We start from the raw sequence: 15985 nt of genomic DNA, 5'->3' as shown, positions 1-15985 counted from the left end.
CAGAAGACTCTACTGAATAAACGGCTTGAGCTTCTGCAACCTCTTGCCTGCATCTCTGAGCGTGTCGAGGTCCTTTGCAAACGACAGTCGGATGTACTTTTCACCGAGATGGTAATGCTGAGGCGCATAGAAGTCAGTCGGCGGGATGGAGACGACGAGAGCCGTCTGAGCAATGAACCAAGCGGCGTGCCAGTCTCTTGGCCTGTCCTTGATCATGTCGGGTATCTCAAAGTCCGCTGGCCATTGCAGCCGCTGGATGTCTACGAGTGCAAAGTATCCCCCTTCGGGCACAGTACTACGAGCTGGCTTCAGCTGACGCTGTGCCAAGTCAGCGAGGTACTCACTAGGGCAGGCCGAGCGCATCGAGCCCTTTCCTGACAACACTGAGCCGCTCTTGGTACTCTCTGAGCTGGGTGGGGAAAAAGTCGTGATCTGCAGCCTTTTCGAGACCGGTTGCGACGGCCTCCTGAGCCGGAGAGCTGACGCAAAAGACGATACGCGTGGTGGCGGCGACCATGGGTCTGATCAGGTCTGATTTGCCGACCGCCCAACCTATTCGCCAGCCTGTGCAAGCAAAGGACTTGCCGGCCGACCCGAGCGTGACGGTACGGTCAGCCAATCCGTCGACTGAGGCGACACGAATGTGCTGAGCGGGTGCATACGCCAGGCAGTCGTACTGTCTCAAAGTCAGCAAGGAGTGGTAGGTAGATCGCGAGCACGCACGACTTCATCAGAGAGGATGAGAAAGTCGTGCTTCTTGGCCAGCGCGCCAATCTTGCTGATCTCCTCACGCGTAAAGACCTTGCCGACGGGGTTGTGGGGCGTATTGAGTATGATGGCTCTCGTGTTGGGCGAGATAGCCTTTTGGAGCTCATCAAAATCGACTGTCCAGTCTGAGCTCTTGCTGACAATGTCTGAAGAGGATGCTTTGGGTGGTTGCAAGGGGACATAGACGGGCTTGCCGCCGTTGAATTTGATGTTGGAGACGTATTGATCAAAGTGAGGCGAGAAGACGATGACTTCATCTACACCGTCTGGTTCGAGAAAGGCAGTGAAGAAGGCATAGATGGCTCCGTTGGCGCCCTGTCCCTAATGAGTCAGCTCAGGCCCGTGCACCTAAGCGCCTTGTCACTCACCGCGGTGACGAGAATGTCTGTGTTCGGGTCAAGCTTGCCGCCGTCTTGGAAGCCGAGCGAAGTGCCGTACGTCTCTGCGAGTGCCTGGCGTAGACGGATCCGCCCTCGTGGAATTGAGTAATGGTTCGGTTCGACGGTCTCTAGGGCATCGTCGAACGCTTGCCTGACGTACTTTGGCGGCGCCCAGTTCATGAAGCCCTGACCGAGATTGATGGATTCCTTGGGCACATAGCCCGAAGCGGGCGAGAAGACGCTCCAGACGTCCAGACGAGTCACTTCGTCATTCAGTCGGCTCGAGTAGCCGTGAGGAAAGGCCTTGGATCTGGCGTTGGTCGTGTGTCCGTTGGTATGAGCCATCCTGGTCAGTCGTCTGCTCGAGCGACCGAGCCTTTGCATGCACAGCCGCTGGCCAAAGCGAGCAGACGGCGAGAGACCTTCGACGACGAGGCAAGCAAGCCCAAGCAATCAGCGCGACGACGTTTGCCACCACCGTGCGATGATCCAAGCCCGCTTTGATCCGAGCACAGGTGCACGGACTCGACCCACTCACAGGCTGATATGAGAGTCACAGAAGCACAGTAGCCCGGCATGACGGCCCCAGAGAAGGATGACGAGGCCACGCTGGCAGAGCAAAGTGTCGACATCTCAGCCAAATCAGCTGCGGACGAGTGGGCTCATCATCCTGACAACCCACTGGGATGGAGCAGAGCGAAGAAGTGGCGCAACGTCATCATCGTGTCCGGCACGGGATTCGTCAGCACGGCAGCCTCCACGACGCTCACGCCAGCCGTGCCTGAGCTCATGGCACAATTCGACACGCAAAATCGACAGCTCATCATCTTGACGACGTCACTCTACGTTTTGGGACTGGGCGCAGGACCTTTCCTGTTTGCGCCAATCGCAGAGGCACGAGGTCGACGGCCGGCCTACGTTTCCTCGATGGTCTGCTTCACTTTTATCGCGCTCGGCTCGTCATTCACGCAGAGCATAGGCAGCCTCATCGCGCTTCGCTTCTTGAGCGGCGTATTCAGCTCAGTCGGTCCAGGTCTGGGCGCGGCGTCTGTGAGCGACTGCTTCGCCAAGGAGGAGCGAGGCAGGCCTATCAGTCTCTATGCACTCGGACCGTTGCTGGGTCCGACGCTCTGGTCGATGCTGAGCTTCTGGATCATAAGAGCCGGCTGGCGGTGGTCATTGCGGATCGTCTGCTTCATGGGCGCCGCTAACCTTGGGATGATCGTCATTGGTCTCAATGAGTCCTATGCACCTGTCTTGCAGCGTCGGCTCAGCTTGCGCGACGATGTCCAGCCGAGCGAGACTTGGTCGCAGAAGCTTACACCCTCACACAAGACCAGGACGCTCATCAAGCGGACTTTCTCGCGGCCTCCCAGGCTGCTCCTGACCAATCCTGTCGCTGCATTCTTGGCCACTTTCTATGCCTACTTGTACGGGATCATCTATCTCGTCTTGGTCTCATTCCCAACGCTGTATGGCCCTGCCGATTCAAGTACAGGCGACCTTCCGCATTACAGCTGGCCACGCCGGACAACACTCGGATTGGCCTATTCTGGCTTATTGCTCGGCTTCCTCACCTCGGCAACGATAGCCAGCGTGTACCAAGACCGGATCTATAAGCGCTTGAGTGCACGCACGGGCGGCAAGGGTCAGCCAGAGTACCGCCTCATCCTCACCCAGATTGGCGTCATACTCCTGCCTATCGGCCTGCTCATATTTGGATGGAGCGCAGAGGCTAACACTCATTGGATTGTGCCTCAGGTACGCTCTTACTTCTGGTGGCGCACACGAGCTGATGAATGACTTTAGATCGGATCCTTTCTGTTTGCGCTCGGCCTCATGCTTGCTTTCAACTCGATCCAGAATTACATCGTTGACGCATTTGTGCCCTATTCGGCTGCAGCTATGGCCGGCGCGACGGCAGCCAGATCCGTGACCGGCGCCATTCTACCCATCTTTGCCGAAGACATGTTCAAGCGGCTCGGCTGGGGGCTTGCTGGCACTCTGCTTGCTGCTATTGCCGCCATCGCTATTCCCGTTCCGTTGCTGCTGCTCAGATATGGCCAAAGCCTCAGGGAACGTTTCGCATTCGTAGATTGACCACGCACGCACGCACACCTACCTGTTGTTGTCATGACGATGATGCATTGCTTTGTACAGCTTCGAATTGCACAACATCATTCAGTCCAGCTTTTCGAGATAATCAAGCCGCCGTAATATGACGGTCTTGCTCGTTTCTTCAATCTCGCCCGCTAGGAAGACTTCGTCAAGTATCGCATAGACCTGCGCAACATTAGCCCGAGCAAAGCCGTGAGCAGGACCGGCGTGCTTTGTAGAAATTGAAGACAAGGTCGAGCTGCTCACAGCATCAGCGTCCCGTGAAGGCTAGTCAGATCACACTCACTTCGCAGACATTGCCAAAGAAAGCATCTGAGATTCTGGTCAGCGGGAGCATCTTCGAGGACAGCGTGACTCACCCAAGACCTCTACAAAGAGATGGATGGCCTCAAGATACGCGAGCTCGTTGTCGTTTGCGTCGACGCCGATGCAGAAGAACAGGCCGGCATATCGTCGGTAGACGATCTTGTGATTGCGAAACTGCGCGCACGCTCAGAAGTGCGGCTTATCCTCAATGTGTCGCTGGCGTACCTCGACAAAGTTGGACTGATACTTTTGGTCTCGAGGCGCAATCAGCCTGTGGACTTCCCCTCGTATTCGCACTTTGTCATCATCGTCGTAGCCCGTATACCACTTTGATAGCCTCGTCTGGACACGGTTTGATGAGCCTTGTCGAGCTCAGAGTGCTCGTTCAGATAGTCACCTTGCCCTGTCGGTTCTGTTGCGAGCCGGGCACGGTCAGCTGCAGTTGGCGTGTCGAATTTGTCCAGACCTACCTGGATGAGAACGAAGCGCTGCACAGCAATGCATTCTCAGCGCATGTATTACGCAGGAACGCCGTCAGTGCTCACAATCATGGCCTCACTTTTCGCATTATCTTGCTGCTGTGCGAGACTCGAGGCTTGAGTCGATCTCAACGGTTCAACGTTCAATGATCGCGTCGCGAACAGGACCCGCTTTGTGTGTAGCTCGAGCGCGGAGCACAAGGTAAGCAATGCAATAGCATCTATCGTCTACTCTCCGTTGATGTAGCCAGCCACTTGTGAGTACTTCATAAGCGCAGACATGAGGAGTTTGCCCTGGATGCGCTTCCAAGGGCCGTTCTTGCGATAGTACCGGACAGCAAGCACAAAGGTGACGAGGAAGGCAAGTCGGCGAAGAACAGTCTTGCGCCACTGTCATCGCAGCCTTAGCAGCTTCCCTTGTCTTGAGCAGATTGCATACCTCTACGAATGCGATACGAGCTGTTCCACCCAGCTGTGTGTAGTGAGACCAAGTGGGAACTCTTGCGCGGAGCCAGAAGCCCGTCAACGTGCCTGGCCAAGTGACGACAACCTTGCCGTTCTCGAGTCGATACCAAGATGAGCAGCCGCCGGTCCACACTGTGTTCTTGAGTGACTTGTGCAGCCACTGGTTGTATCGCTCTTCCGAGTCCGTCTTCAGTTCGAAGCTCTTGATGTCATACTGGCGCATCTTCTTGATCATCTGTGCGATGTAGCTTGCTTGTGTCTCGCTCGAGAAAACGACAGACGCAATACCAGTGGCTGTTCAGATTGCTCAGTCCCAACTAGGCATCGACTGAATCAGATCAGACATACCAACGTTGGGCCCGAGCATCATCATAAAGTTTGGCGTGTTGCTCACGGTAGTGCCTAGATATGCCTGAGGTCCGCCCTGCTTCTTCCATTGCTGCGTCAGTGTCGTCCCTTTGCTACCCTTGACTTCTATGCCCAGTCCTCGCTCGGTAACATCGAAGCCTGTGCCGAGAATGAGGACATCAAAGTCGTATTGCTCGCCAGACGCGCCACGGATGCCAGTCTCATTGATGGTGTCAATCTTGTCGGTGATGAGTTCTACGTTGCTCTGATTGAGACAGTCGAGATAACCTCCGACGGGGTCTGACAGAATGACCCGCTTGCAACCCATAGGATAAGTGGGAATGAGGAAATTGTGATATTTTGCAGGTGCGGTGGAAGTGATGAAATTGATCGCCGTCTCTTCGGCGATGTGACGGACCATGTTGCTCGACAGAACCCAGGCAGGCCAGCGCATGTCGGCCCTGGCTGCAATGTAGATCCGATGGGCTCGCATCAAGCCAGGCACATAACGGAAAGCTGCCTTTGTGAGCGAAGAGTAATTGCCTTGGTCGCGAGGGTAGTACCAAGAAGGTGTCCGTGAGAAGTTGATCACATGCGTCGTGGGATCTTTGGCCAATGCAGGGATGAACTGAGAAGCTGAAGCGCCGTTACCGATGACGCCAACGCGCTTGTTCGAGAGGTCGACATCGTGGCGCCACTTGGCTGAGTGAAAGACAGGGCCGTTGAAGCTGTCAAGTCCTTTCATGCCTACGGGCTTATCGATCGGCTGCGAGAAGGAGCCGAGTGCACTGACGAGCACTTCACATTCGATGGACCACTTCACATCCCTGTTTGATGTCTGCTCAAAATCGACAACATACAGCGAGCGGTCGCTGTCCCAAGTCGCCCTGACGAAGTTGCTATCGAACCGGGTATTGTCTTGCAAGTGATATTTGTTCCAGATCCTCATCCAGTATTCGAGAATCTCCTCTTGGCCGGCATAGGTACGACTCCAGTCAGGGCTAAGTTCCTTGGAGTGACTGTAGTAGTGAGACTTGACATCGCATTCGCACGCGAGATACTGCTCCCAGGTAAGCAGTGTCCGATGCCAAAGCAAAGAGAGCTGACAGTGTTGGTCATCCAGGTACCGACAGGCCTTGTCTCTCGTTCGTACATTGTAAAGGTGTCAAACTTCATCGCTCTGAGCTCCATGGCCAGACAGATGGCCGAGATGCCAGAGCCGATGACACATACTCGCAGATCGCGACTCATCTCAAGGGACTAGGCCGATGCGTCCTTTCTTCGAGCTGGTTGACGACGGCTGTCGGCTATCGATCTGAAGTCGGCAATTTCAGCGAGTCGCGAGGGGAAAGGAACCGAAAGGATCGACATGGAATTGATCGAAAACTCGCGAACCCAGCGCTCGAGCGGTCGACCGAGTCGATACAGCGCACAGAGGCGGTGACGGATCAGTCCGTCGTGCTGCCGCGACATGCCCTGGACCTGTGCGTCTTGCGAGGGCCTCCGCGCTGAAGTACGCTGCTGACACCCGGACCTTTGCAGATCACAAAAGGTCCATATGATCGAAATGTAGATGCTCATCTCACTCACGCCTGGCCGCAGGGTACCCATCATTCCGGGCAAGCTATGGCTATACTTCATCAAGAATCAAGGTGGCCGGCATCAGTGGGGCATCACAACCAAGCATACAAACTTCCACACATAGCCCCCGGCAGGCTGTCCGCGCCAAGAAGAAAGGGCAGCCTGCCTTCGTCCTCATCAATACCCAAGACTTGACATAGATTGTTACACTGGCTTGTATATTTGTCACCATGCATGCTCCAACAGACGTCTAGAGGGCCGCGAAAAACGTATGACCCGCGCTCGACCGTGCATACTCTGGGTTCTGCTCGACGCACTGCCTCGGCCGCCAGATACGCAGCGACCGATCTTCTTGTATTGTCAAGAGTGTTTCGTCTCTGCCCCACGCCAGTCCGGTCACCTCGCCTGCACCCGCATCCAGGGTTACCGCCTCGAAGTTAGTCTGTTCGCCGCCATCGTTTGACATGTCCCTCGCGCTGCGCACGTTGGCAGTGTCCCATAGATGCGCACCCGTCGTGCTGCCTGCCGCTAAGTAACGACCATCTGTGCTGACTGTGAGACCGCGGTAGAAGTCCCCGAAACCGAGCGAAGGGCTCGTGAATATCTGCAAATCTGTCATAGCCAGATCGCCAGCGTGGACGTCCTTTTTGCTGAGATTGCCCGCGAGAGGCAGAAGGCAAGTATCGAGTGAGAACGCGTAGCTAGCCGTACTGATGGCGTAAAGACGGCCATTGACCGGCGAGACCGTCAGGCTAGAAATGCCGTGAGATCGCTGCATTGTCAATGGCGAAGTGAGTGAAGAGGCTTGCAGGCTTGCCAAAGAAGGCGCTGCAACATCAGCCCCGACTTGGAAGTAGTCGGGGTTGATACGATTTGAATGCGGTCTTCGCACATCCCAGAAGCGAACCATGCCATCTGCCGAACCGGCAGACGCGAGCAGATGGTCTTGGTTGGGTATGAATGTGACAGAGGTGACAGACCGTCGAGCAGCAGGCTATGACCCATTTGAGCTTGACATGCCATCGAAAGACAAAGACTGACCATGATGTCGCGCATACCCTTCTTGGGCTCACAATGCGCATTCCTTATCAGATTGACGCAAAGCAGGCCGTTACCATCTGCCGCGGGCGCGCGAACGTCCCACAGTCTGACAGTACCGTCGCGAGAGCCAGTCGCAACAAGATCTGAGTTAAAGAATCAGTTGAAGCCATTGCCTTTGTGTTAGACATACGATGGTCGTGTGGATGCCAATCAACAGTCTTGACGCTGCCTTGATGGCCCACCAATTCGCCTACACAATTGCCCGTCTTCACATCATGCAGACTTGCAGTATGATCGCCCGATCCAGTCAGCTTGACGCGCTGTCAGCTAGGCCTGCAGACAACGAACAAAGACCGCACCATGGTAGAGTCGTCTGGTGACCATTGCAGAGCGAACACGGCGTTCTCGTGAGTTGAAAAGGCATGTCGGCCTTGTTCTGCACACGTTGTGAATCTCTGTGCGCTGTATGTAGATATGACCCGTACCTCGGTCCGTGTCAACGGTGCCATCCGCGTCGAGAAAAGTGACGATGCCAGTCTCGTCCACAACCGCGCATACATTCTTGCCACCACCTCGCCTCGCTCCTACATGCGGTCGTGAGCTGCCTTCATTCAGATAGAGACGTGAAAACGAACCATGAGAGAATTGGCACGCCATTGGAGGTGCAAAGTCAGACGAAATCAGTCCGGCAGCGGATCGGTCTTGACCGACAAGTCTATAAACGTCCAGATTCGCCGAGCTGGACAGGCTCAGCAGGTGAGCCGTTGTATGAGCTATGTGGCCATCAGCTGCCCGTTCGCGCAGAGCATGTGCGACTCACTGTGCCGCGCTAGAGCACGAGGAAAAGAGCGAGCTGAGCTTGTCGAGCACATGCCGAGCAAAGCTACCGGTCCAAGCTTCGTCGAAGCGCGCAGACTCTGGCGCGTGTGTAGCTGCCGCACTGGCTCCACCCAACCAGTTGCGTCATCATCCTCTTCATCGGAAGAGTCGTGTTGATGCTTTTGGGGAGCAAGAGGCGAAGTCGGCTGAGTGCTTTCCCATTGCATCGCGTGATGGCATTCATCAGACGCGGGAGACGATGATGATGCGAGCACAGATGGTTCGGTGAGGATCCGCCTGCGTTTGCTGGCCCTGAGCGCGCTCTCATCCTGTTCATGTCGCGGTGTCGCAGGCTTGGCGAATAAGTCTTGCAGGGACGACTGACGTAGCAGAGGCTGCTTCGCAGGTCTCTGTACTGAAAGAGATAGCCTGTTCGTTATGTCCTGAAGCGGGGCCATGGTAGCAACCCGAGGGAGCGCCGAGATTTGAGCGTGCTGCTTGATCGCCTCGAGAGAGGACGCGCTCGCGCCGAGTGTGCACGTCAAATGATATGATTGACGATGACGACGAAGTCAAAGGTCGATCAATCACAAAGCCGGTGGATGCACCTTGCAGCTCGAGGCATCCGAATCTCGATTCTGTCGGATTGCTACCAGCGTCGTATTGTCCTTTCGCTGCCTGCACGCCGCTCTTTCGGCTCGTTCCGCGCTCCACAATTCTTAGTCAGCCGATCGCGAGAGAAGAGTTTCAAAGTGTCTGCTAGCCCTGTGACTCGTCTTGCTGCTGTACGTCTGTAGAAGCCAACAATTTCAGCATCTGATCCTGCATCAGGTTGCGCGATCTTTGAGCACAACATCTGTCACGATGGCGCCCGTTCCGACAAAAGGAGAGCATTCCTACGATTATGACATGCTCGTCATTGGCGGTGGCTCCGGTGGACTAGGGGCCGCTCGGCGTGCATCAAGCTATGGCGCAAAGGTAGCGATCATCGAGAAGTCTGATAGACTCGGCGGCACTTGCGTCAACGTTGGTGAGCCTGTGTTTGATCTTATCCGCGGATTCAAGCTGACCTAGCAAGCCCAGGCTGCGTGCCCAAGAAGATCATGTATCATGCTGCCGATACTCTGGAGACGCTCAAGCATGCTAAGCATTACGCCTATGCCCTCTCGGACGAGGCCATCCCTGCATTCGATTGGACATCCTTCAAAAAGACGCGCGATGCCTACATTCGCAAGCTCAATGGCATCTACGAGAAGAACCTCGTCAACGACAAAGTCGAATACATCACGGGATATGCGAAATTCCTGGATAAACACACGCTCGAGATAGATCAGCGCTCTGCAAAGGGTGGTCGTGATGATGCGCACGACTCGACACCGACGCAGCGTAAAGTAACTGCAAAGCATATCTGCATTGCTGTCGGCGGAGAGCCCACCAAACCAGACAGCATTCCAGGATACGAGGTTGGCATTGACAGCGATGGCTTCTTCGATCTCGAATCGCAGCCCAAAAGAGTCGCCGTTGTAGGTGCAGGCTACATCGCAGTCGAGCTTGCTGGCATTTTCCATACGCTAGGTATGCTGCTTGTGTATCACTATACGCGATAGACTGACTTGCACACAGGCTGTGAGACACATCTGCTCATCAGGCATGGCAAGCCCCTGCGCAATTTTGACGATATCATCAGCGATACGCTCGTCGAGCATATGGAAAAGACTGGCATCAAGATTCACCGAAACACCAACGTCAAAGAAGTCAAGGGCGGCGATGCATCAAATCTGAGCCAGCCAAATCCAAAGACTATCATTACTGATCAAGGTGAAGAGCTCGAAGTCGACGTGCTGCTCTGGGCCATCGGTCGACGATCTCTGACTTATAATCTCGGTATCGACAAGGCTGGCGTCAAGCTCGACGACAAGGGCTTTGTCGTGGTAGATGAGTATCAAAATTCAAACGTTGAAGACATTACCGCTATCGGTGATGTGCAAGGCAAGGCATTGCTTACGCCTGTCGCACTTGCAGCCGGACGCAGGTTAGGCAATCGTCTCTATGGCCCGGCCGAAAAGAAGGATGATCATCTGAGCTACGACAACATCCCAACAGTCGTGTTTTCGTATGTGCCTTACTCTGCTCTACCGCTCGTGCTCAAACAGGCTATTGCAGGCATCCACCAGCGGGCACAGTGGGTCTGACAGAAGCTGAGGCTCGCGAGAAACACGGCGATGAGAACATAAAGATCTACAAGTCGACCTTCACCTCGCTGTACTTTTCGCCATTCCCTCAGGAGGAGAAGCAACCGACTGCTTACAAGCTCGTCTGTCTGGGCAAAGAGGAAAAAGTGATCGGTATGCATATCATCGGACTAGGTTCCGACGAGATCATGCAAGGCTTCGCAGTCGCAGTCAAGATGGGCGCCACAAAGAAGGCGAGCCCTTCATGTTTTGCTCTCAGCTGAGCTTACGATAGGATTTGCAGGACTTTGACGATACGGTCGCAATTCATCCTACCTCCGGCGAAGAACTCGTCACGATGAAATAGACGCGACGCGTCCGCAGAAAGCAAATTCCGCAAGGCTGGCTCTTTTGTGAGCGCTCTTTGTGCACAAAGAGCCCGATCTGTTCGGTTTTGATCTATGCATCGAAGTCTATAAATCTAGCCAAGGACTTTCTCGAGTGTGCAAGTATGAGGTTGACAAGCGTCACGAGCATTTCTTTACTCGCCGGTCACACTCTGGCTTATCGGGGAATCGATCTGCACAACGGCGCCGCGCTGGTCGGCAGGGACACTTCTATTCCGACCTGGTAAGCCACGATCGTGAGCTTGCAACGTATGCTGAACGAGCGCGCAGCGTCTCTGACTGTGTTCAGCCATCAGCTGACGCAGCAGGGTGCAATTCGGTCGACTATTCATGCTTGTGCGCGTCGTCGGTCTTCATCACTGCTACTGCCAAATGTCTCGCTGCAACATGCACGACCTCGACTGACATCGAGACCGGCGTCGCGCTCGGTCAACAAGTAGGCAAGCGTGATTTCGCAAAGAGCTATACTGATCTGTCTCGGCAGACCTGTGAAGCCATTGGCATCTCGGAGGTGATTCCAGCCAGTGCGTCGTCAATCATCGTTGCCGCCGAAGCGGGGAGCTACACAGCGGCTGCGTCTGTAACAAGTGATGCTGCCGTACGTTTTACGTGGCTGAGCCAGTTGACTGATCTGACTTGATGATGCAGGCGACCAGTACGGCCTCCGACAAGAGCCAGACGACAGCGTCCGGTGCAATCACTTCGGCTTCGGCTGCGCAAGCGAGCAATACGTCAACATCGGAAGCTGCGACGTCTGGCGCCGAGTCTCTGCGCGTCCCCGCCTTGCTCGCATTCGTCGGCTTTGTGGTATCATGGTAGCGTAAGGCAATATTCACAGAATGGAATGTGACACATTCCTGGCGTAATCTGCAAATCAAGCTTGACGCCGCGTTCAAGTCAGGCGCTTTTTCCTCGTGATAAAGATTGAGGGCGCTGCGGAGCGCGGAGGCACTCGTTGCTCGACCGTCAAGGGCTGGCTGGTCTTTTGCGTCGGCGCCGATGGTGTAACGGGAGTGGTCAGCATGCGAACAGGAGGTGGGGGCGCAGGCGCAGGACGTGAGCTTGTCGTTGCTTCTCGCAGTCGCTGCGATTGCGTCGTCTTTCGCCGAAGCTTGGCCATGAGACCGCCTGGAACATGTCGCGGCTTGGTCTTGACCCGTTTAGTGGGCGGCTCTATCATGACTGTAGTGTGAGCCTTGCGGTGTGCTTCCAGATCCGCTGTCTGTCGCTTCAGCTTTTCCGATGTCACCTGGCGTTTGCGTTCTATGTTGGCCTCAGCGGCGACATAACGAGCGCGATAGTCGATCAACGGCGTGTATGCTTCGCTGTCATCGCCAAAGTCTGCTTGATTGAGGGCATGCCAGAGAGCATGGGTATCTCTCAGCAGATGGGGTGAGTGTTGCTCGATGCAGGCCAGCTGCTGTGCGGAGCATCGACGGAGTGCGAACTCGATGTCCTGATAGTGGGCTGACCCGACATTTTGTAGCTTGTCAAGATTGAGCAGCAAGACTTCTCTACAGATACTCTTCAACGTCCTGACGGTCATCCTGCGCCCTCGTTCGTGCCGGCGACCAACACGTGTACCGAACGCCAAGACAACAGCCAAGACCGATCGAGGAACGGGCTGTCTCTCTCTCGCGCGACAAGTCTTGGTGGTGGCTGGTGACGCGGTATCCCTTGGCGGCTGGGGATCAGCGTTCTGCCGTCATGGTGGCCACTACTTCATGCTCAGACACTGTTCTCTCGCACCTCTCGCCTCGCAATGGCAAAAGAAAGCAACGGCGATTTCCCGCGAGCGCTGAGCCAGGAGACCACACTCGTTCCAGACAGCACGACACTGCAGCTCGAGGAGAAGCAATATGATGAGATCAAAGTCTATCAGCAGACAGTGCAGGACCTCTACCGTACACTCGAGACCTCGCACCGTGACGGTCTGACGAAGACGCAAGCGGAAGCTCGTCTGATCAAGTACGGAGACAACGCCCTCAAAGGTGATGGCGGCGTCTCTTGGTACAAGGTCCTCATTGGACAGATGGCCAACGCGCTCACCCTCGTCCTCGTCGCTGCCATGGCACTGTCATTCGGAGTACAAGATTTCATCGAGGGAGCCGTCATCGTAGCAGTCATCGTGCTCAACACAGCCGTTGGCTTCTACCAGGAGTATCGAGCGGAACAGACGATGGACTCTCTCCGCTCACTCTCGTCCCCAACCGCCAAAGTCACACGCAACGGCGAAACGCTCACTATCGCATCCCGTCACCTCGTGCCGGGCGACATTGTCACTATCAGCGTAGGCGACGTCGTACCGGCAGACATGCGTCTCATCAGCGTGTCCAACCTCGAAGTCAGCGAACAGCTCTTGACCGGCGAGAGTGTTCCCGTCGTCAAGACCACAGAACCCATCAAGGATCCCGATGGTTCACTGGGCGTGGGCGATCGCACCAACTGCGTCTTTTCGTCAACGACAGTATCCAAAGGTCGCGGCGTTGGTATCGCTACAGGCACTGGTATGAAGACCGAGATAGGTCGCATTGCTCTCGCCATGGGCGGCAAGAAGTCTTCCCAGGCGACTTCAGATGATACGGTTCCGAGATGGAAGCGGGCCTATGAAGCTGTCGCTCGATTTTTGGGTCTCCGTGACGGCACGCCGCTACAGATCAAGCTTGCTAAGCTTGCATACGTCCTCTTCGGGTGTGCAATCGTTCTGGCCATCATCGTCTTTGCTGTTGCTCGCTTTCGAATACGCAATGAGACTGCCATTTACGCCATCAGTACGGCCATAGCCATCATCCCTGTACGCACGAAACAAAGGATAACAGGTTCGAACTGACGCGGCAGATCGCAGGAAGCGCTGATTTCAGTATTGACCGTGACTATGGCCACCGGCACAAAGCGCATGGCCAACCAAGCAGTCATTGTTCGCAAGCTCGACGCACTCGAATCTCTGGGTGGCGTGACGAACATCTGCTCCGATAAGACAGGTACTCTCACTCAAGGCAAGATGATTGTCAGAAAAGTGTTTCTGCCAGCACAGAGAGAGACCGACGAGCGCATGCTGACCATTGAGACCGGCAGCAACGCCTTGGAGCCTGTCGGTCGCATCAGCGAGAATGACAAAGAGCTCAGACGAGGCGATCTGGACCCGGCCTTGACTGCATTCGTTCAGTGCGCCTCGCTTTGTAACGTATCCAGCGTATTCAAGAACGGCAAGGGCGAATGGACTTCTACCGGCGATCCTACAGAAGTAGCCCTGCAGGTCCTTGCCCACAAATGCGGCCTCGCGCGTCATACATTGACACATTCTGGCGACGCTGATGACGACGACGAGTCTTCGCCCAGATCAGAGACGATGCGTTCTACACAACCCAAGCAATTTAAACTCATCCAGGAGTTTCCTTTCGATTCGTCCATCAAGCGCATGACGACAATCTACGACGACGCTGAATCTGGCCAAGCCGTCGTATTGTCAAAGGGTGCCGTCGAGAGACTGCTCGAGACCTGCACGACGTATGCGTCTGACGCCCGCGATACCAGTGCGCCACCCACAGAGCTCGACGACGCCTACAAATCACATCTGCTTCGCCAAGTCGATCAGCTAGCCGGACAAGGTCTTCGCGTGCTCGCACTCGCATCTCGCCGATTGCGTCAAGACGAGCATCCGGAGAAGATGGAGCGTGCGACAGCTGACAAAGACTTGACATTCATCGGCCTTGCTGGCATTTACGATCCGCCGAGAGAAGAGACTGTTGGCGCCGTTCGAAAATGCAAGGAAGCCGGCATCGTCGTGCACATGCTGACAGGCGACCACATCGCCACAGCACGGGCTATTGCTCTGGAGGTCGAAATCATCTCGCCAGATGCACCAGAAACTGCCGTCATGACGGCTGCCGCTTTCGATAAACTCTCCGAAGCAGAAGTTGATGCTCTGCCCAACCTTCCTCTCGTCATAGCTCGATGTTCGCCGTCGACGAAAGTCAATATGATCTACGCCGGCAAGCGCAGAGGACTCTACCTGGCGATGACAGGCGATGGGGTCAACGACAGCCCTGCTCTGAAGATTGCCCCGGTCGGCATTGCGATGGGTCTGGCAGGCAGTGATGTTGCCAAGGATGCGTCAGATCTCATCCTGACCGACGATCAGTTCGATTCTATCACTCTTGCCGTGCAAGAAGGCCGCAGACTGTTCACGAACATTCAACGCTTCATCGTTCATCTCGTAAGTCCTTTCGACACCTACCACGTTTGCATCTCTGACATTGTAGCCAGCTCTCAACTAATGTGGCTGAGGTCATTCTGCTCATTGTCGGCCTCGCCTTCATCGACCGCGATGGCGCATCTGTCTTTCCGCTTTCACCTCTGGCTATCCTGTTCATCAACATGATTACCAGCAGTCCGCCAGCATTTGGGCTAGGCGTCGAGCCCGCCGCAGCTGACAACATGCGACGCAGACCTCATGATCCGAAAGTCGGTGTCTTCAGCTGGCCTGTGCTCATCGACACTTTCGTCTACGGATCCTTCATGGGCGCAACCTGCCTGCTCGCCTTTGTCATCGTCATCTACGGTCTCGGAACGGGCGAATTGGGCTCAGACTGCAATCGCGAGTATCGAGAAGAATGCCACGAAGTCTTCCGGGCACGCTCTACAGTCTTTTGCACAATCGTCTGGCAAATCGTCATTTATGCCTGGGAGCTCAAGTCTTTCGATCGATCGCTGTTCGCTCTCACGCCCGGAAAAGCGTTCTACAAAGACCTCTGGAGCAATCAGATTCTCTTTTGGTCGGTCGTAGGCGGCATGATCTTTGTCGTCGTGCCAGTCTATGTGCCCGGACTCAATACAAGCGCGCTGTATCAATCAAGGTATGGTCGATTCGACAGACTCCGAGCATTACTGACTTGCGGCGCAGCATTGGCAAGGAGTGGGGCATCGTCATCGCCATGGTAGCGGCGTTCATCCTCTGGGTCGAGGCATACAAGGCCTTCATAAGGCCAATGTCCTGGTACAAACGCCTCGAGGAGCAATCGGTTATGGCCGACCCTTATAGCGCCCGAACCCAATACGGCGATAGCAAGGCCTGAACAGGCGCAACTGTATACACACATAAG

At 55.2% G+C, this 15985-nt stretch overlaps 9 protein-coding genes across 9 annotated transcripts; 5 read left to right on the top strand and 4 right to left on the bottom strand.

Annotated features, from left to right (window-relative positions):
* Positions 1-9: 9 nt before the first annotated feature.
* Positions 10-1493, bottom strand: L969DRAFT_52903 (uncharacterized protein; the record flags this gene model as incomplete). Its single annotated transcript, XM_014710772.1, has 4 exons — positions 10-295; positions 345-676; positions 724-1083; positions 1137-1493. The coding sequence occupies 4 exons, from the start codon at positions 1491-1493 to the stop codon at positions 10-12; spliced, it is 1335 nt and encodes a 444-aa protein (XP_014566258.1).
* A 231-nt stretch (positions 1494-1724) lies between these two features.
* L969DRAFT_52281 (uncharacterized protein) lies at positions 1725-3248 on the top strand (the record flags this gene model as incomplete). The annotated part of the gene is made up of 2 exons (XM_014710771.1): positions 1725-2909; positions 2958-3248. 2 exons carry the CDS (start codon positions 1725-1727, stop codon positions 3246-3248), a joined length of 1476 nt encoding a protein of 491 aa, XP_014566257.1.
* A 60-nt stretch (positions 3249-3308) lies between these two features.
* On the bottom strand, positions 3309-6210 carry L969DRAFT_99787 (uncharacterized protein). The gene is made up of 12 exons (XM_014710770.1): positions 5972-6210; positions 4865-5924; positions 4491-4810; positions 4284-4441; positions 4118-4178; positions 4043-4060; positions 3970-3984; positions 3798-3914; positions 3626-3746; positions 3553-3578; positions 3478-3504; positions 3309-3431 (listed from the first exon to the last, which is right to left on the bottom strand). The coding sequence occupies exons 1-12, from the start codon at positions 6113-6115 to the stop codon at positions 3330-3332; spliced, it is 2169 nt and encodes a 722-aa protein (XP_014566256.1). The 5' UTR covers positions 6116-6210; the 3' UTR covers positions 3309-3329.
* Positions 6211-6233: 23 nt separating this feature from the next.
* On the top strand, positions 6234-6707 carry L969DRAFT_65508 (uncharacterized protein; the record flags this gene model as incomplete). The annotated part of the gene is made up of 3 exons (XM_014710769.1): positions 6234-6273; positions 6317-6352; positions 6467-6707. The coding sequence occupies 3 exons, from the start codon at positions 6234-6236 to the stop codon at positions 6643-6645; spliced, it is 255 nt and encodes an 84-aa protein (XP_014566255.1). The 3' UTR covers positions 6646-6707.
* Positions 6696-8763, bottom strand: L969DRAFT_19163 (uncharacterized protein; the record flags this gene model as incomplete). Its single annotated transcript, XM_014710577.1, has 7 exons — positions 6696-7439; positions 7487-7629; positions 7677-7797; positions 7846-7922; positions 7972-8070; positions 8122-8259; positions 8307-8763. 7 exons carry the CDS (start codon positions 8761-8763, stop codon positions 6696-6698), a joined length of 1779 nt encoding a protein of 592 aa, XP_014566063.1.
* Positions 8764-8865: 102 nt separating this feature from the next.
* On the top strand, positions 8866-10843 carry L969DRAFT_96205 (uncharacterized protein; the record flags this gene model as incomplete). The annotated part of the gene is made up of 6 exons (XM_014710768.1): positions 8866-9090; positions 9137-9335; positions 9389-9880; positions 9929-10418; positions 10469-10730; positions 10781-10843. 6 exons carry the CDS (start codon positions 8866-8868, stop codon positions 10841-10843), a joined length of 1731 nt encoding a protein of 576 aa, XP_014566254.1.
* A 144-nt stretch (positions 10844-10987) lies between these two features.
* Positions 10988-11702, top strand: L969DRAFT_52690 (uncharacterized protein; the record flags this gene model as incomplete). Its single annotated transcript, XM_014710767.1, has 3 exons — positions 10988-11106; positions 11154-11481; positions 11532-11702. 3 exons carry the CDS (start codon positions 10988-10990, stop codon positions 11700-11702), a joined length of 618 nt encoding a protein of 205 aa, XP_014566253.1.
* Positions 11703-11775: 73 nt separating this feature from the next.
* L969DRAFT_19160 (uncharacterized protein) lies at positions 11776-12429 on the bottom strand (the record flags this gene model as incomplete). Its single annotated transcript, XM_014710576.1, has 1 exon — positions 11776-12429. One exon carries the CDS (start codon positions 12427-12429, stop codon positions 11776-11778), a length of 654 nt encoding a protein of 217 aa, XP_014566062.1.
* A 216-nt stretch (positions 12430-12645) lies between these two features.
* L969DRAFT_96202 (uncharacterized protein) lies at positions 12646-15958 on the top strand (the record flags this gene model as incomplete). The annotated part of the gene is made up of 4 exons (XM_014710766.1): positions 12646-13677; positions 13729-15099; positions 15150-15739; positions 15787-15958. The coding sequence occupies 4 exons, from the start codon at positions 12646-12648 to the stop codon at positions 15956-15958; spliced, it is 3165 nt and encodes a 1054-aa protein (XP_014566252.1).
* Positions 15959-15985: the final 27 nt, after the last annotated feature.

Source organism: Mixia osmundae (genome assembly GCF_000708205.1).
Source record: "Mixia osmundae IAM 14324 unplaced genomic scaffold scaffold_9, whole genome shotgun sequence".
Lineage (NCBI taxonomy): Eukaryota > Fungi > Basidiomycota > Mixiomycetes > Mixiales > Mixiaceae > Mixia > Mixia osmundae.
The sequence above is the reverse complement of the archived record's forward strand: the minus strand, read 5'-3'. Positions and strand labels throughout refer to the sequence as shown.

Coding starts and splice junctions, on each gene's coding strand:
- L969DRAFT_99787 (XM_014710770.1), bottom strand. CDS start 6,115: ATGAGTCGCGATCTGCGAGTATGTGTCATCGGCTCTGGCATCTCGGCC. Junction 3,579..3,625: donor TCTCTTTGTAGAGGTCTTGG/GTGAGTCACGCT, acceptor CCAGAATCTCAG/ATGCTTTCTTTGGCAATGTC. Junction 3,505..3,552: donor TCTTTGGCAATGTCTGCGAA/GTGAGTGTGATC, acceptor TGCTGTGAGCAG/CTCGACCTTGTCTTCAATTT.